We start from the raw sequence: 20,413 nt of genomic DNA on the forward strand, positions 1-20,413 counted from the left end.
GTGCAGTAGGAGTTCTCTCAAAGACTTTTGCATCTCATAAAGTACCAGAAAGTCAAGATGACATAGCAGCTAAGGGAAACTGAGTGAATGAATTAAAAGTAAAGGAAGAAAGGAAAGACATATGAAATAAGACAGATGAAAATAGGTCCGGGAACATATCATGATGAACACATCTTGGCCCTAAAGTTTAAACATGAGACTGGGAAAAAGACAGCGAGTAGAGAAAAGGTACATTCACATGTACACATGTGAAACTCAGCTTCACAGAGTACATCACACTAAAAGTATTAAGAATATAGCTAGTGATAGGAACAGAAATTTGTGAGAAGTCACTGCTGGAGGACCATATTTAGGTATCAGCAGAGAACTGTAAGTAAATTCATAAGAAAAAACTAATTAAAAAATTGATTTTGGCAGGCATAGTTATATACTGATGAGACAACCTTAAATTTTGTAGTATTAGAAGCAGAGTTGAAATGTTTTGTAAAAAATTTCAACCAGTTCTCATTTTTCTGCACGTCATTACTAAGATGACTTAAAGTGCTCGGTATTTCAAGTGCATGTGCAAAGGACAGCCCTATGCAAAAGGCATAGACATAAACCATCATGCTCAAGCTTTCAGAGAAAAGCCACTTTAAAAACACCACTCTGCAAAGCCCCATCTTCTACAGACAGTTCTCTGTACATTTCAGACGCTCTATTGCTCCAATAGCACTTTTAAAGTTTATCTTTCTTATTTTTAAGGACTGGAGGCTCCTAGGATTCAGAAGGAGCATCCTCATCAGAGTTGGAGAGAGCTGCTATGCTCTGGGGGCTGCACAATGCATTTTCCACACAGGAGACGCTTTGTTCCCCTAAATAGAGGAGAGATAATGTACGTGAGTATGAAATAACGGAGAGGAGAGGCAGAATTCTTTTCAGTGATTGAGGATTTTATGCTAAAAATGTCACAGATGTGCTCTATAAAAACTGAGTGCGGGCTAAATTTCCTCAAAGACAGTAATTTTCCCTTTGATTTAGAGTATCAGCTTGGGGATATTTCATCCTCTGGGCCTCAGTTTTATGATGAATAATTGAAGAAAGAAGACTAAATGACACTATTATTCATTTTAACTCTAGTGTTCTGTGACTTCATTTCTGATAGGCAGCAATACACTTCCAAACTCCCACTCCCTTCCTTGGACAAGTATGGAACTTGTTTAGTAGTCTGTTATTTGAGGTTTCCTTAAAAAGACACAGTGGTGATCACTGCAGGCCTCCTCATAAGCAGGACACACACAGACTACCAACCGGTGAAAAGTCAGCCCCAAACCAAGTACAAGCCATACTCCACCCAGTTAAAGCTGTTTCTGTGAGGATGGACGAGAGGGAGGCGGTGGTAAGTGAAGAATGTATCAGTGTGGTATCGGTGTGGGTGGGGTACTGAGACAGGGGCAAGGGGTTCTACTTGCTTACTTGTGTAGAAGTCTCTGGAAGTAATTTTCAAATAAAAGCAGAAACTGAAAAGGATGAGGCTCAACTCAACCCTGGAGGCCGAGTGTCTTGACTTCCTGGAAGGGACACTTAGAGCTGCTGCTCTACAGAGCATAGGCATAGCCCGTTTCCTCTGGCAGCCTCAGATAGATCTTCAGAACAAAGACAGTGATTTGAGGCCACGTGAGTGAATCAGAGTTATAGTTTTAGCCCTCCAAGGCACAGCTGTTACTTCAGTTGGACTTGTGACCTCACTAGTCCTCGCTCTCACCCTTTCCCTGTATGCTGAAGTGCTTAGCAACAATATATTTGTTAAGCTGTTCCTTGCTGCTCAGAATATTTTTCATCAGTATGTAACCAAAGGATATCAAATAAATGGTCCAAATGGTCTCTGATTAGAAGCGTTGGCACATGCTCGAGAAGAAAATCTGTAGTTCTATCTATTCATTCTTATGACCACATCAAGAACAAGGTGTCAAGTGAGGTCAATACTGTTTTATTTTACTCTTAATTTCTGGTGAAATGTTTGCTGGTTAGTTTTTTTGTCATCTGGAAAGAAGGAACTTCACTTGAGAAAATGCTTCTGTCAGATTGATCTCTAAGCAAATCTGTGGGCATTTTCTTGACTAATGATAGACGCGTGAGGGCTCATCCACTGTGGGTGGTAGTACTCCTGAGTTGATGGTCCTTGTTTGTATAAGACAGCAGACTGAGTAAGCCATGGGGAACATGACAGTAAGCAGAGTCCCTTCATGGTCCCCACTTCGGTTCCTGCCTCCAGTGCTTGTGCGGACTCCACGCCCCCCCCCCCCCCATGATGGATTGTGGTCTTTATCACAGCAATGGAAAGTAAACTAGGACACAATGTTTATTTTCTACCATGGCAGCCAACCATTTATATCAAGTGAAAAGCCTCCAGAGTTTCAGCAGAGGAGACAGAAAGCAAAGGAGGGATACTCAGCTGTTTTTAATAACTAATTGCTTATTTGAATGCACTATAAGCCAAGCCAGACAATGCTCATGGGAATTTGGGTTCAGAAGCATCAAAGTCCATAATGTATTTAGCTGCATTTCTCACTTCTTTCAAATATGTGAAGGCATTTTAATTATAATGAGATCAGCAAGGATATTCATGTCACAGCCAAGCCCCAAACCAGAGACCATGAAGATGTACCTTGAATTTATAACATAACAATGCATATTATGGAATGGAACTGACAAATCTGAAGGCTGCCTTTCAATTAAGTTAAATTAGCTCTCATGTTTAATATTTTCTTATTGAAGATAAAAGAATCTCAGATGTAATTTTACAATTCATTTAATCTCTGAATCACAAAATTGAGAATAAACAAATACTATATTTTTAGAAGAAAAATAGACAAAAGTGTAGCCAGTATGGTAAAACAGGTGTTTGTTGTGGAACAAAGGAAAATCTGTATTTTGAGGAGAGGGAGGGAAACCTGGAAACCAGCAAGGAAGCTGGGCAGCTGAAGACTGAGTCAGAAAGGTGACCCAGGTAACAGCAACACAGATGGCAAGCTCTGCAGTCTCCCTGCAGAGGCACCCTCATGGTATGTATGCAGTCTCCCTGCTGAGACTCCCTCATGGTATGCAGGTACCTGCAGCACACACTTTAGCATCTAACCAGCAGTCCCAGCACAGACTCCACAGTTTTAGAACACTTAAATCCAGTCTGGGTGGTGGCTGCTTGGAGGGACCTCTCTGTTCCAAAGAAGGAATTACCTGATGCCATCTTGCCTAACCCAGCCAGCAGCTTTCTCCAGTGGCCTTCCCTGGACTAAGGACGCCATCTCAGCATCCTGCAGTTTTAGCATAAGGGGATGCCTCTACTACATGTCCAAGTCCAACATGAGCGGGACCTGCAGGTATTAGGAAAGGTTTCTTTCATACCTCAAGACTGTAGCTCCTAATGCAAAATCCCAGCATTACCTATACATTTCAGAGATTGGAAAGATACAGCTCTATTCTAAAACTTTGGTAAATTGGCTATCAGAGGCCCAGTCAGCCCTTGGCACCATCAGAACACACAATGGGGAATGGGAAAGCTTTCTGTCCTAGTCTATGCCCTGCAGATTAAACTTAGTACAGAGAGGCTTGACTCAAGATTGTCCATTGGAACAAGGGGAAGGTCCCTTTTATCTATAGCAGATCCTGGACTGCATCAACAAATGCCACATATCTTATTCTTACTGAAATTTCCTGAGGATATTCCCATCCATACAGAAGGCATATACCACAGCTACAAGCCCGATCACCACTTATACTAACCTACACAAAATAGAAAAAGTCTCCTCTACATTCTATAATTCAAGGAGGATGGAGACCAGTGCCACAAATTCAAATGTTCCATGCCCCTTCCTCTACAGTACACAGAATTGAGACCATTTATGCTGATCTTTTGGGATCTGGTGAAAGCATCAGCTATGGTTCTCATCTCTATAAAACCAGTTAACAGTGCTGTGAGACCAAGCGCCAAATGGGGATTGCCTCATGGGACCCAAGTATCACAGAGTTTAGGTTCCACAATATTGAGTTCAAGGTTACCATTACCACAGAACTCAGCATGACCTGTACTCATCCTAGATGACAGAGAGAAAGTTCTACACTGTCCTCTAAGGATATGGCTCTAAGGAGTGGCTGCTGATGTCAGAGGCCCAGGTATCTCCTGCATTTATCCTGAAGGTCCTGGAGAATGCCTTCACTTTCTATACATCAGGAACTATGGTAGATGTTACTAGAAACTATAGCATTGCTCTTCTTGTACTGAGGGACCAAGGGATAGTTCTCTCCATATTCTGCATCATCAACATTACAAATACAACTGCAAGCTCTGGTGCCACCAGGGCTCAAGTATGTATAGCTAATGGACATGTCACTTTGCTTATGTCCACTGAAAACTTATGACAATTTTGGGATCATTGCATTCTAGACACTGGACACCAATGCTGAAGAAACTGAGAGATGTGCTGGTGAGCTGCCTATAACTGAACCTGGTGCACCTACCAACTGATAGATCCATACAAACAAAACCTTTCGTACAAAAGCTACTTCATAAAATAGTCAGAGTACGTAATACACCAAATATGTAGACATCAGTTCAAGGAGAGAGCATCAGAGGACGCCTAATGTCCTTAACGAAAACAATCTTTCAGAAAAAGATCTCAGAGAAAAAGCTAAGGATGCCTGAAAAAAATGTGAAGCAATGATTTGAACTTAGTGACACACAAAGCAAAACACATGAATGATACAAAGAAACGAGAAAAACAATTCAAGGTACAAGTGAGAAATTTGCCAAAGACACAGAACCTGTACAACAAACAAACAAAAAACAAAGACCGGTCTTGGAACTAAAACCCTGAATAAATAAAATAAAAAAAAAATAGCTTCCACAACAGACTACAACAAGTGGAAGAGTTTATGATGTGGAGGACACGCCTTCCGAGTTAACCTCAGACGTAGCAGTAGTCAGATAGGAAAAGGAGGGAGAATGAAAAGAACAGAGAATTTATGGAAATGATGTGGACAAATGGGCAACTTTCACACTACAGGAATTCCAGCAGATGAACAGGGAATGTATTGAGAACAACTCTCAGTGATTTCTCACAGATCCAACTATATGGATGACTATGTATAAGAAATCCAAAGGACCACCTGCAAGCAACCAACATGGAGCTTTGATGAAGTGTTTTCCTCTTTTCTGCTCTCCTGCTGTCACATGTGAATGTGGTCCCATGTGTGACGTCAGAGGATAAGTGCAGGCAGTGGTCCTTACCTTCCATCTTGTTTCAGACAGGGTCTCTTAATTTTCACTGTGTGTACCAGGCCTGCTGGCTAATGAGTCTCTGGGGTTCTCCTGTCTCTGCCTCCTGTTCCTCCATGTATAAATCTTTTACCAGCAGCAATAGGACACATTTTTTTTTTTTTCTCATCCAACAGCAGTAGGACACGTTTTCCCTCACTTATCAATGCATGGAACAATCTTTAGGGCACATCATCAAATGTGGTGGCTAGTACAAACATCAAATAAACATCTAAGTGATTAGTAGAACACATTTCTGGGTGTGCTTGAAAGGAATTTCCACTGAACGTCTGCTTATGACGGTACTGACCTAGTGTAGAGATTGGTTGATGATTCATACTATGATGGTATTCTTAGGATGTGGTTATGTCAGGAGGTCGGGCCCAGTTAGACACTCCTACTGTCATTATATTCTGCTCAAGCTGATGGGTCAAGAAATCAATAAAGCCAGGAGCCAAATAAATACTTCTACCCTTAAGATGTTCTGTCAGGCAATATATATAAAAACACAGACTTTTTTTTTTTTTTTTTCAAAAGACAGGGTTCCCTGGGTATACTGGAACTTACTCTGTAGACCCAGTAGGCCTCCAACTCACAGAGATGTACCTGCCTCTGTCTCCCGAGTGCTGGGATTAAAAGTGTATGCCACCACTGCCTAGCTAAGTCTTAGTAAACTTTTAAAAGCAGAAATTATGGGAAATTTTAGAGAGGCCTCAATGGTTAAGAGCACTGACTGCTCTTCCAGAGGTCCTGAGTTCAATTCACAACAACCACATAGTGGCTCACAACTATTTGTAATGGGATCTGATGTGTGTCTGAAGACAGCTATAGTGTACTCATATAAATAAAATAAATACATCTTTAAACCAAACCAAACCAAACCAAACCAAACCAAACCAAACCAAACCAAACTGAAACCATGACATTTTCTCATAATGGGAGAGAAGCATAGAGTAGCTATAGTAGAAAGTATGCACATAGAGGGGAATTCAGTAACACACTCTTAAAAGACCAATGGCTAACTGGAGAAGTTAAAAAAGAAATACAAAATGCTATAAGCAAATGAAAATGACCCTAACATACCAGAATCTATGAAGTCTGGGTAAAGAAGCACATTACAGAGAAGCATGCAGTAGTACATGGGCAAATCAAAGGGGCTGCCCCACAGACTCCGCAGCACACTAACAATCCGGAGTGAGAGCAAAGAAAATCCAAACGAGAGAAAGGACTGACAACCAGAATGGAAAATTTAAAAACTACAATCAATCAAATCTTGTTGTTGTTTATAAGACAGGCTTTGCCTTTGCAGCCCAGGTGACCTAGATCTCCCTGTCTGTCTCCACAGTGGGGAGATGACAGACATGGGCCACCATGCCCCGTGACCAGCATGCTGAGTGATGGAGCTGTGGGTTTTGAAAAGGTAAATGAGAACGACTAAATGTTCTGCTTTAACAAGGAAGATGGAGAAGACTCAAATTCAGAGATGAAACAAGGTTTCTCACAGCACAGAAATGCAAAGGACCATGAGAGACCCATATTAGATACTAACAATGTGGACGGCCTACAAGAAATGGATACGTTTCTGAATACACACTATCAAATTGGAAATTTCAATATGCAAATAGTGAGCAGCAACACTGAAACAATAACTAAAATCTCCCATCTGAGGAAAGCCTCAAGAACATGAGAGCTTTGTTGCTGAACTACACAAAATATTTAAACGACTTATTCAAATTCCTCTTAAACTTCTTCTCTAACTGAAATAAGAAGAACTGCCAAATTCTTCTTCTGAAGCCAGCATTACCTTAGCATCAGAACCATATAAAGATCTCCCACACAGGAAAACTAAAAACATTTACCCTGATGACCATACATGCCAATGTTCTCTACAAAGCAGTAGCGTGAAAAATTCAGCATCACATTAAAAAGACCAAAGACCAGGGTCCAGTGTGACTCACCGCAGGGATGGCGTAATGGTTCAAAAATAACATATTACAAAGTTATTATAACCAAACAGTGAGGTACTGTTATACTATACACACAGACAGACAGACAGACAGACAGACAGACACACACACACAGGGAAAAACACAATAAAAATTTAAATTAATTTACAATCATATGGCCAAATATATATATATATTTTAGCAAAGATACCAGTATACAGTAGAGAGAAGATGGTCTTATTCAATAAATGTCCAGTCTTATAATGATCAGGGAAAGCAAATCAAAAGCTTGCGAAAGTGGTGGGTGTCACAAGTCTGTATTCTCAGCACTGGTGAGGGAGGCAGGCACGTTGTGAGTACCTCAGGTGTACAAGAGTACATAGTGAGATTCTATCTTTCTCAAAATAACAATGGCAATAAACCACTAAGATATATCATCCACTGCCAATTAGAAAGGCTGTTATCAAAAAGACAAAAACAGCAAATGAGGATACAGATGGGGAGAAAGGGCTGTGGGAATGTGAATTGGATAGGCTTTATGGAATACCATATAGTATTCCTCAGAAAACCACACTGGATATGCTCTAATGATATGGTAATTTTACCACTGGGAACACATGCAAAGGAGACAAAATCTTTGTACCACAAAGATGCATGTGGGGCTGGAGAGATGGCTCAGTGGTTAAGAGCACCAACTGCTCTTCCAAAGGTCCTGAGTTCAAATCCCAGCAACCACATGGTGGCTTACAACCATCCGTAATGAGATCTGACGCCCTCTCCTGGTGCATCTGAAGACAGCTACTGTGGGGAATTGCAGGCTGGTATCCAGTTGAGCTGAGGTCTGGACCCTGATGGTCATAATTCACCTTCATGACATGATAGGCATTCCCTCATGCTCCTGGAACTCTGCCCCCTACCTAAGTTACTGCCCCCACAGCCCCCACAAGAGAGGCAAGGTCAGTAGTCACGTAGGCAATGGCCCAAGTGTCTGACCTTCAGGCTAAACTCCTCCCCAGTTACCTAGCAACAGTGAAGACCTTAAAAAAGGGTGTTCAGATCCACCTTGCTCTCTTACTCTCTTATGCTCTTATTTGTCTCCTTCTTACCCCTGTCTCTCATACCCTCTCTCCTCTCTCTTACTCTCTAGCCTTTCCTCCCTCTCCCTCTCCCTCCCTTCCTCTCTCTTTTTACCTTCTCTCTTTCTCCCTGCATTTCTATAATAAAGCTCTTAAACCACAGAGAGTCTCTGCTTCATTAAGATCCGCTGGCACTCTGGTCAGTGTTGGGAACCTCTTCCCTCACCCCTCTCTTCCATAACCCCGGGCTTTAGCAAGGTAGCTCCGGGGTCCCCAGGTAGGGCTGCCCCTTGGCCACCCCTTGAAGAGTGGATAGAGGAATGCCCACCCAGGGATGAGTGGAAAGGGTAGGTAGCAGCTCTCCCACGCCTGACTGACCAGAGAATAGGGAAACTCTGGCGGGACGTGGGCCTTTTCCCTCCCCCCTCCCCAGGGCTCCCCTTTTAGATCCTACAAGCTACAGTGTACTTAGATATAATAATAAATAAATCTAAAAAAAAAAAGATGCACGCACTCCTATGTTCACTGCAGTGCTGTTCATACAACTAGGATATGGAGTCTACCTAAATGCTCTGGGTAGATGAGTCAGTAAAGAAAGTGTGCACATAAACATGATAGAGCATGACTCAGCCATAAAGTATGAAACTGCCATTTTGGGCAACACGGATAGAATTAGTTTCATTATGCTAAGAGAAGAAAGTCAGACAGAGATACCTCATGTTGTCATCTCTGTAAACTTGGAAGTCAGTGTCGTGAGGAATGGAATGGGACTGTGGTCAATGGAGACTTGGAAAGGCCTGAGAGAAAGTGAATCAAAAGAAGTTCTCAGAACCACAGCTGGGAAGAAGAATTAGTTCTGGGTTCTCTATTACATATACAGAAGGGTAAGTATAGGTTCAAACAATCAATGACATATTTCAATGTGACCATGAAAGTATGAAATTCCAACATATGAAGATGGTTAGTGTTTGGGAGGAATGGAAATTCTTATTACCCTGATTGCATTACTATACATTACATACATGTACTTAATTGCTAAAATGCATTGCATAAACATACTACAAACATTGTCCCAATAAAGAGAAAACTCAATAAACTATTTTATATGCAAAAGTCTACCAATCAGAACAGAAATTCTAATTAAAATGATCAGTTATTATGTATAGGTGAATTACTACAATATTTAGATGAGATACAGTTAACTTTAAAACTGTTAAACTAAAGATCTTCATATCTCCTTTCTGGTGTAATGTAGCTTAAAAGGTGATAATAAACTCCTAGAGGTATGGGCGTGAATCAGTAGATGGCAGAGAAGAAAGAGGCTATGTCTACACTCAGTATTCTGACCTACGACCAGATGAATAATTAGTAGTCTAACATTCCCTGAAAAAAAGCAAGTCTGGTACCTGGGGGCTCACACTGGGAGCTAGCCTAAGACAATCATCAGTCCAGCACAACACAGGCCTGGAAGGGCTCCCAGGGCAGGAAGCAAGCAAGAGACTAGAAGAACCCTTATCTAGGACCATGGGCCCCTGGCAGAAGTGAGCCTGAGACAGCCCATCCTCAAATGGGGCCACTTGGGTAGGCCTCAGCAAGGAGTGAGCCTGAGATGTCCACCAGACGGGCACCATGGGGTCTGGATAGGGAGCTAGGCTGAAATGACCAAAGTTGGGCACTGGGCAGGCTGGGGTTGGGGGTAGAGCGTGTCTGGAATTACCCCTCCCCAGTGTCATAATGAACCAAAGGGCACAACACTCCTGAGACCATTCCTGAGATGACTCCAGGCACTCAGTGACTCTGGGCACCACTAAGGGGAGCAAGTAAGTGGTGGAGAAATGGAAGAGAAAGAGAACCAGAAGGATGTGGGCACAATGAAGAGAGGCAGACCTGGAGACTGGAGGGTAGTGAGGAACAGCTGATGTGAGTAGCTGGTGATGCCTCCTGGGACCACAGTCCCAGGGGTCCTGGCCTATATTGCCACTAGGCCCATGTCTGGGCCAGTAGTCCTGCAGCAGCAGATGTCTGTTACCACCTGAGGCCAGGTGGATGTCCCTGGTTTCAGCTGTTGCCCAGGGATATGCTGATCTAAGGGCTATGCAGAACTAGCCCAATCCCTTGCCTGGGCATCATGGGAAATCTGGCCCTGGGGCCATGAGAGCAAGAGAGGTGCCTCCATCCCTAGCCAACTGCAGTACTTGGGAGAACAGGCCTCTGTGGGAGTTGAGGGTGAGCTGGCCTCAGGGTGTGAGCACAGGAGAGGGGTCCCAGCAATCTGTCTGCCTTGCAGCAGCATAGGCAAGAGAGAGATTCCTTTCCTTTCCCCTCCCCTCTTACCACCTACAGCAGGAAGGAGAGCTGGCGCTGGGGTTGAGAGCAGGAGAGCTGGCTCTTCCCCTTACTTGCTGCAGTACTTGGGACAGGGTGCTCTGTGCCTCACCTGGAAAGCACAGTAGAACTGGCCCTGGATGTGTGGGTTGAAGGTGAGCCAGCCCAATGGTGTGAGTGCAGGAGAGTCATCAGGCTGACCAGCTCAGATAACTCTCAGGTCCAGACTCAGAACTTTGAGTTGGCATACCCCATCATCTATTCCATTGATGATGAATTGTTGGAGTTCATGAAGAGGCTGCTCTTATAGATCCAAAACTACAGGATCTCCATGACACAGAGCAACAACAGGATAGCTGAGAGGAATCCCAGTGAGAATCTAGTATTGATAAAGCAGCAAAAGCCAGAGGCCTTGTACCAGACCAATGACTCATGCCAAAGAATATTTGCAAGCAAATAAGTATGGACAAAAGGGTGTACTATGGGGCACACTACAGCTTCCAGACTAAGATTTTTTTTTCCTCTGTTGGGGGTTAGGTTGCAAGAGTGGAGGGCAGGTATGAGTGGAGGGAGAGATGAGTGGGACTGGGGAGTATGATGTGAAATTCACAACCAATAAAAAGTTGAAAGTGTAATAATAAGCAATCCAAGACAAGGAAATATTGCTAAAAGTTATAGGCAATCTTTTTGTGATGAAGTAAATCTCTAAGATACTATATTGTCTATAGAATGTAAACATGTAATTTGATACATATATCCCATTAATATTTAAAAATTATTCTTTGCAAATTATGACATACTTAAGTGTTCACAAATTTTACTTATAGAAATAAAATCACTACTCTATTTTAAAAGCAATGAGTAATTAATTGGTTAAAATGCACAGGGCAGGACAGAAATCACATGGTGTCCTACATAAGCAGATACAGAAAAGCCACTTGACAAACTCCAACATCCCTTTATGATGAAGGTCCTGGAAAAACTAGGGATTATGTGAACACATTCAATGCAATACAGGTAATCTATGACAAAACTGGGTTCTATCAAAAGCCTGCTGAGCAAGGCCTAAGGAGCAGGCAGGACTCCTTCATGGCTTCTGTTTCAGCTCTTGCGTCTAGGTTCCGGCCTTAAGTTCCTTTGATGATGGACTATGATATGGAAGTGTAGGAAAATAAATCCTTTCCTCCCACTCCCCAAACAAAAGAAAAAACCTGCACAGTATTGGCAGAAAACCAGATACAAACAGAGTGGAGCAGCCTAGAGGACCAAGATGTAAGTACACATGGCTATAGCCACCTAGGTTTTGACAAAAAAAAAAAAAAAAAAAAAAAAAAGGAAAATGGAACGTGTACACACAGGGAGAGCAAAGTTAAAGCTCGAGACACTGAACCTGCTATAAACATCTCAAGATGAGGGTGCATCTCAATAACCAGCTAGAGAAATAAATGACTCAGTGGATGAAGGTGACTGGTGCTGCGCCTGGCTACCGCTGAGACCTGGAACATAGCTATGGTGGAAGGCAATGAGCCCCTGGAGCTGTCTTCTGATCTCAGCATGTTCATGTGGTGGATGCGCCCAGACAGACTCATGCAGACACTAGACAAATACATGCAATGCAAGAGGGTTAAAGCTCTATCATGCTACAAGTAACTTAAAAGGATGCTAAGAGACAAAAAGACATACTTTGTTTTTTTCAAAAAATAACATATCAAAATTTCCTATCTGTAAACTTATTTGTAGCACAATTTGGACTTTAATAGCTTCTTGGTATGGAAAAAGAAACTCTAAAAGATAATGTAATTGAAAAATAACAAACATATGAGTATAAATCTGGTTTACTATAAAGGGATATTTAGAATCAAAAGGAGTAATTTAGTTTGTTCAAAAAAAATAAACATCTTCATATTAAACTAGCCATTTGATAAATAAAAAAGTTTAATAGAGGGGCTGGAGAGATGGCTCAGTGGTTAAGAAGAGCACTGACTGCTCTTCCGAAGGTCCTGAGTTCAATTCCCAGCAACCATATGGTGGCTCACAACCATCTGTAATGAGATCTGACGCCCTCTTCTGGTGTGTCTGAAGACAGCTACAGTGTACTTACATATAATAAATAAATAAATATTTTTAAAAAAGTTTAATAGTTTGTTAGCTTGACTTGATTGTCCGTTGGTAAGTGGTCATTTTGCTTGATTAATATAGGACTTCTGAATGATAACTCCTCTCTCTCTCTCACACACACACACACACACACACACAAACACACAAATAACAATGTTAGCTAAACTTTACTCATTTGTGCTTGAGAGAAGAGGAACCCCCTCCTTGCTAGAACTCTCTCAGGTGTGTGAGTTGCAGGTAAAGCTCTAGTTTCACTTTTCTTATGGCCTCAGTCTGTGTTAGTATGTGTACAAAACAGGCTAAAAACACATCAAAATTAAAATTGTATACCTAGGTTTAACTGTGGTTTCTGAACCCATGTCACAGAAATTGTTTGTTTACTTATCCTATATGGGTATCTTATATGAATATACTTACACTGAGCGCCTGAATAAACGGGATACTTTGAACATCATTAGGCTTCCTGGATCCTGTGTATAGTGGTGTCTCTCGTTGCTACCCTGTCTGTAGAATTGTGCTCGAATCTATTTCCCTTTAAATGTCACAGAATGCCAGTGATTCATGAAATGACATCTCTGAACTTTGAGGTGGTGTAAGGAACATCTCTGTGCAAGACCCCAGATCTTCATTAGCGAGCTGGAGTCAGGCTGCTGTGCCCATCACTCTCCATGGAGAAATGTATTCTGTAGACTCACTGGTGGAGAAACATTGCTAGAAGATCTGTGTCAAATCAACACTGAATTAAATCAGGCTGCTCAGGAAAACTGTCACCACTGCAGCCTTCCCGGCAACTTCATGTGGGAATGCTAATTGTGCTTTGAGAACTGCCTGCTGCCTGTGGAGACATGCCCCTGTCTCACATCAGCTCAGCTGCCAGTCTGGACCAAACCCTCTTCGGATACTCTACCGTATATCATGCCAATGTTACTTTCGCCAAAAAGAAACTAATTAATATTTTCTTTTATTTTCTATTAAGAACTCTATCATGACTCTGATTCTATCACCCCCAATCCTCATCAACACAATGCATTCATAATTCTCCTGGTACATGTTTTGTCTGACCATGGACACACTTTCTGTGCTCATTTCACTGTGGCATTTACAGGACATGGTTGTATCCAGAAGATCCTTGCATACAGTGGGAAGGGAGAGCTGTGTTTACAGGGTGATGAGTTAGAGTGACCACACTGAGGGTTATAGCCCAGACAGCAAGCACTTTGATATGCCACTACACATTCTCATTTCTCCAAGATGATTTCACAAAATGATAAAAAAGCACATGTTTTAAAAGATAGTGAAAAGTACCAACTATAATTTCTAAGTTTTAGATGGCTGCAGGGAAACAATTCGATGTTTTTAAAAATGAGGAGCACATGAAGGTTCACCGGGAAAAGCAATACTGGACATGCACCCCTAATTTACAGCTCCTTGACCTGGAAAGTGAGGCGTATTCTCAAGCTATTTGGTTACAATATTTACTTAAATGTCTTATTTCACAAAGCATTTGAGCTAACTTTTAGTTCAACTTACACTCTAATAAATGCTTTATCGTTTATCCCGTTCTGATCATTATTTTCATCTGCCAAAATAGTTTTCTGGTGCACTGAATTAAGTGATATCCCAAATCTGGAACTGATACTGAGAGAAAGGATGTTTATATAAAATGATAAAAATCTTGCTAACTCTAGACTTGAGGAGCTCAGCTTTAAATAACAACTGGGATCAGAAAATGAAGAACACAGTTGTAAATGAGGCATGACAGACACGGCAGGTTTTCTTCCTCTTTGTTCTCCTGATTCCAAACCAACTTTCTTCATGTCCATGTATTTACTAAGGTACTTGGAACACATACAGTCCACATTAACGTGAAATGAATCAGGTACTGAGCATGTGCTCAATGAATATCTGCTAAAAGAATAAATACTATCCAAAAGTCACTTTAATGATGAGAGATAGAGAAAAGAAAAAGAATATTCCCCTCTTAGAACAAAACAAAAACCTTTGGAACATGGTGGACTAGGAGCCCTGTCAGAGGGAGTAGTGGATAACAGTTTAGGAAATAAAGGGAACAAGAATAATTGACAATCAATCAGCTACTTCTCCAGGGTCAGGCTCTACTGGTCAACAAACCTCTGCTATAATTAAACATGGACTTTCTCTACCACCAGACTGGCCTTGCTTGCTGCATTTTATTCCACATTAACTGGGCTAAAAAAAAAATGGCAAAAGTAGTGCTAGCATCGATTTGAAAGAAGGGGCTCCCTACTACTCTGGAGGGCTTCCACCAACTTCACCACAGGGCAAAGCAGGAACTAAACACAAACATCAACCAATCAGTGTGCTTTGGGAGTCATACAACCAGCCATTCCTGACCCTGTGGGGCCTCAGCAACCACAGTGGGGCAGAATTTGTCTTAGTTGTTCACAGCCCACAGTCCACAACCAACAGAAAAGAACCAAGAAAATCTACATTCGAAAGAAGCTGGAAACTCCCTTTAAAAGCAGATGCAGCCCAGCTTAGACCAGGATCAGAGAGAAAAACAAACAAACAAACAATCCAATGGATCCATGAAGAAACAAAAGGCATTCTCATTTTCTAAACATCTCTGTCCAGCTCTCCTCCCCTACTACAGCTATTCTTCATCTCACTGAGAGTCCATTATCTTCTACCTCCACCCAGCAGCCTCTCTCTACAGGTAAGTCTTATCTATACAGTACAGTAGGGCATAGGAAGCCAACACTATTTCCTACTGTTAGTGCCTTTCTCCTTTTCTTCCTTCTCTCTCTCATACCCCTTCCTCTTACTGTCATATTTCCCAAAGGCCAGATGCTGACCTGGTTTACAATATCTGGGCACATATCCTTACCTCTCTTTAGAAGTCTAATGCTAACCAAAGCTCCCACACATCTACCCACTTTTTCTTCTGTCTCAATTATTTTAATTCCTATGAATGTCTCTCCTCTACTTCCCTCTAACAACCCAACATTTCTCACCAGCCTTACTGTGATTGCTCACCCTTTCCTTCCCTTTCTCTCATACTCATGCATTAGCCCAGGCAGTACTAATGGAATCCTTCACTCCTTAAACTAACCTGTACTCAGCAAGTGCCTTCTTCCAGTTACCCAGTACTCTGTTTAGTCATACTGGGTTAACTACTGGTAGTAACTGTTGCTGTGAAAGCTCTCTCCACACCTGCAGACTGGAGACAGTCTGTGGACAGGAACACCAGCCTACCAAATGAAAATGTCACCACAACTGTCCAATGACCCAGTCTCTGTTTAACACTAGAAGCACATCCACTGAAAGAAGAGATGCATTCTGAATTAAAGGAAAAAGATCAACAGCAACAAATCTTAAGCAATAACTTAACTGAGATCCCATAACAAAACCACAAGAAACATGAAAAAAAAAAAAACAACAAAACTTATTTCCTTCAAAAGCTGTCAACCACAAACTACTAAACATTGATCAAAATGACTTAGAGAAAATTCCAGGTAAATTCAAAATAATGATTATAAATATGATAGGACAGATCCAAGATTCCAATATTTTCCAGGAGAATATAAACAGCTGAATAAAAAAAATGAAGTCAGTCTATAATATGTTATAGTTTTATTGTAATTTAACACAATAGAATACACCGTAGAAAAGAAAGGTCACACTACAGATTAAGAAGAGCCCATCAGAATAACAATAGACTTTCAATTTAAACCACAAAAGCAAGGGCTTAGACAGATGTATTTCCAATTTTGAAAGATCACAAGTGCAAGCCCACTCTAATATACCCAACCAAACTGTCATAAAAATGTTTTTTTTTTTTTTTTTTTTTTTAAAGCATAGTATAGGAATTCATGACCATCAAGTTAGCCCTGTAGAGGACACTGGCTTGTAGTCCATAAGAAACATGAAATCTGTGTAGTATCCTAGATTTGGAAAAAGAGTCTCATATGTCATACATTCAACACCTAAGGTGCTACAGTCAGGGACCATCTTGAGATGTGACCTGATGTCTGATTTTGAACTCTTCTAGGAGTTATAAACTCCTAAATATTTCCATTGTTGGGACTCCACAGACATTATGCTGCATTGACTTCTAGGACACGAACAGACACTTTGTGAAGTCCACCTGAACAATGAGTGAGCTGCACTGTAGGAGATAACAACCTTTATACAGGGGGGACGGAAGGTATCACTGTGACTACAGCTCTCTGCTTTTAAGCCCCAGGTTTTGCATAGCTCTCTGTGAACTCATGTTAGTGGCAGGATCAAAGCCAAGTACAGCTGTTTCTTGTTGTCTCTCACTTACTATACTATGCTACAGACAAAGTGTAGAGGTAATCCTACAGTTACTACTGCCACCTGGTTTACAGGCCCCTGAACAACTCAAGCCCCAACCATTACCCTACAGCAGCAAACACTGCTTCTAAAGAAGGAAATCCCCCTAGATCCAGTTGTCACTCCAAACTTGGGTGCTCATACCAGGCAAGACAAGACCCTTGACAAGCACTGCTGCCAGCAAAGAGTAGCATGGTGGTTTTTGTTTGCCACCCCTTCTGTAAAACTATCATCTCTATACTTTGTCTAATGGTCTACTAAAGTTATGAAGTGAGTATGAGCACCACAGGGGTACTGCCATGGGTTGTTACCAATGAAATCTGGACCCAGGTCACTGCCAGACTGAAGAGCAAGCATGCTAGGTTTCTTACCACTGCTAGGGCTGCTGGCAGGGGGCCTTGCACAGCTAGACCCAACAGCATTTGATGAACTGTGGTCACCTGCTAGGGTCCACTCTTCCCACGTGTGAGTAAATACACAGTGAGTGCCTCGCAGCCAGGGCTATCAGCTCTATACCTGCTTGAGCTCATGTTCCCCACTTGTGGGGCTTATGGGATAGTGAGTTTCTGATTCCACCTCAGTCTGCACTGTACTCAGAGTCATTAATCATGGCCCAAGGAGCTACAGGGAAACTACACTATCGTCCCAATTTAGAAATATAGCAAGAATTGCATTCAGTCTGATCCAGCTGATAGAAAAAAATCTCAATACAGGAGCACAGGAAATATGAAAACTCAAGGTACCATGCCTATAAAGGCACACATCAAACTCTTTAATAACTGATTTCACACTTGCACAGATGAAATACACCATAAAGAATATTTTAAATAGTCATTTAAAAACTGAATGAAATCCATGAGAAAGAATAACCCATTAAATGAAATTAGAAAGATAATTGGGATATTAATGAGAAATTCAAGAAAGAAAAATTTGAAATTCTTACAAGTGAAGAACTAAATAAGTCACCTATATGTATACATGCATACATATACACACACATCTATGCACATGCACACATAAACACACACACACACACACACAGAGAAAGAGAGAGAGAGAGCAAGCAAGCATTACCAAACCACAAAAATGAGTAGGAAAAGATAAAAGAAGAAAGAGAATCTCAAAAAAAGATAACGACAGGAGTGAGTTCTTACATATCAATAATAATGAATGAAAATGAACTGAATTCCTCCCTTAAAGGACTCATTAGAGTGGTCATTTTCCCTCTTCCCCCAAGGGCTGAGAAGTAGAGTATGTAGAGAACACACACAGTCAGGAGGACAGATGCAAGTGCAAAGGCTCTGTGTCCCTGCTGATATGAGCATTCTCATCAAATGTTTAGTTGGACTTATGTTAATATTTTACACTTGGTACTATTAGCAAGAAGAAAGCACATATTTGTGGTTTTCCTTGCACTGCACCGTGAAGCAATCCACTTTCTTCAGGAGTATACAAGTAACTGTACTTGCTGATGTACACCTAGTAAAACTGGAACGAAACAGTGAGATCCCGAGGAGCTTTGACTGTAGAGCACTGTGTGGAATAGATTAGCACATACACTTGAATTATCCAGGGCACAAAACATTTTACAGTAAATTTGCTAAAATCGCCGTTTGTAAGTTATACTGAATTAATTAGCTTGTTTTAACTCTTAAATGGAAATAATACACAAAATGTTAGAGATTAGTTTAAGGGAAGAAAATGTTCCTGAAAACCTGCAAACTGTAAAGCTCAGTGAGACTATTTTTTTAATTGTTCAAATTATATGAAGTTTAGAGTGAGATTAAATTTTATATCTAGTGTTTATATTGACTTTTAGAAGTGATTCCATCATGAAGTATAAAATGTTTAAAAGACCAATCAGCATGTAAAGCATTGCTTATAAGTTGAACGTTCTGTTTTGCTCATGACAATAGCAAGTAGTTACCATTATGCAAGTGAAACCAAACTCGTTTTTTTTAAATCCTGGGCTACTATATGTGTTCCTAATCAGGTTATGAAAAACAAGAATAATTCTTGCTTCTTCAAAGACTGCATATAACTAAGTTATACTACTTACAAGTAAATGAATATGCTGATCAAATTTGTCAAAGAGATTTAAAAAATCTAAAAGTTAACTACTATCTTTTTCTAAAAAGTGCATTCAGTTTAAAAAACCAAAAAACCAAAACCCACCCATTTCACCCTTGTGGCCTGGAATGTGCAGTTGGCTAATGCTTCCTGTGCAAACCGAAGGAGCCAATGCCAGCAGGAGATCTGAAGAGGCAGCACGCGTGGTGCATGTGTGATCCCAGCACCACCGGCAATGTGGATGCAGGAGGTCAGTTCGTTTGGGCTAAACTTGAAGCTCCAATCCCACCCAAAATATGATGGAACACTAACCCAAGCCGATCTCTGATCTCTACATTCACACACCCCCAAATGAAAATCCACTTCATCATATTCATCAAAATTTCATACCTTTACTTACTGTTTTCTTCAATTAGAAAACTACGACCCAAATTCTCAAGGAGACTTTTTTTTTTACTATTTAAGGAAAAACTGGATGGGAGAGATCTTGGCAGGACATGAAATAATTCTTTTGGCAATTCTTTAGTGGCTTGAAAGTCAGAATGGTATTAAAACTAAGAAGTAAAGGTCAAAGTGAAATTTTAAACTAAAATTACTAGGGTAAAACTGCCAGGAAGATTCCTTCTTTAGAAAGCAGCTTCCAACTCTCCCCGCTGCCTCACTGTTTGTGCGTTTTGAACATACAGTGGTGGTACTACAGCCAACAGTGGGAAGACAGAGGACCCAGGAACATGGCCTGTGTCACACAGCAACTCGGATTCAGAAGATTGGTGTCACAAAGTTCTATAGTTTACAAGGTTGAAATTTTTTAGCCTTTCATTACCAAGCACGTAAAAGAAATTGTTACTAGTTTAAATTCTTGGTATATATCATACACTGAGTTGGATACTGTGTATATTATTTATAAAATGACTTTGGTAAGCCTAAGTATTATGATGTGATAATCTTGCCAACTTGCCTGGACTAAGAAATGCCTAGAAGAGAGTAAAGTGTACTGCTTGGTGTGTCTGTGACACTTGTAGAGATGAGTGAATTACTCCATGGGTGGGTTCATATGCTGGCATTACTGAGAGGTGGGAAGGACAGCAGTAGGGCCAAGCTGGAGGAAGCGAGTCACTTGGGCCGTGTCTTGCCTAACCTCTCTCTTTACCCGCTTTTCCTGCTTCCTGGCTCATCATATGAACCTACTCTGTTCTACTGCACAACCCCTGAGATAACGGACCAACACCTCTGAAACTGCAAGACAAAAA

The 20,413-nt window shown here is 41.2% G+C and overlaps 1 protein-coding gene and 1 pseudogene across 3 annotated transcripts in view; one reads left to right on the forward strand and one right to left on the reverse strand.

Annotated features, from left to right (window-relative positions):
* The window catches only part of Tbck (TBC1 domain containing kinase), a 158,271-nt gene that overhangs the window by 36,338 nt on the left and 101,520 nt on the right, over positions 1–20,413 (reverse strand). The window contains exon 24 of one of the 3 annotated variants that reach the window (XM_029474920.2): positions 16,339–18,626. The exons of the other annotated variants lie outside the window; for them this stretch is intronic. Coding sequence (XP_029330780.1) covers positions 18,573–18,626 — 54 coding nt within the window. The 3' untranslated portion in view covers positions 16,339–18,572. Of the gene's footprint in view, positions 1–16,338; positions 18,627–20,413 lie in introns of those variants that run through there. 3 annotated transcript variants of the gene reach the window in all.
* Positions 9,589–9,696, forward strand: LOC115030786 (small nucleolar RNA SNORA17; annotated as a pseudogene).

This window comes from Mus caroli, unplaced genomic scaffold (assembly GCF_978045245.1).
Source record: "Mus caroli unplaced genomic scaffold, Mus_caroli_1 scaffold_3, whole genome shotgun sequence".
NCBI classification, from domain to species: Eukaryota; Metazoa; Chordata; class Mammalia; order Rodentia; family Muridae; genus Mus; species Mus caroli.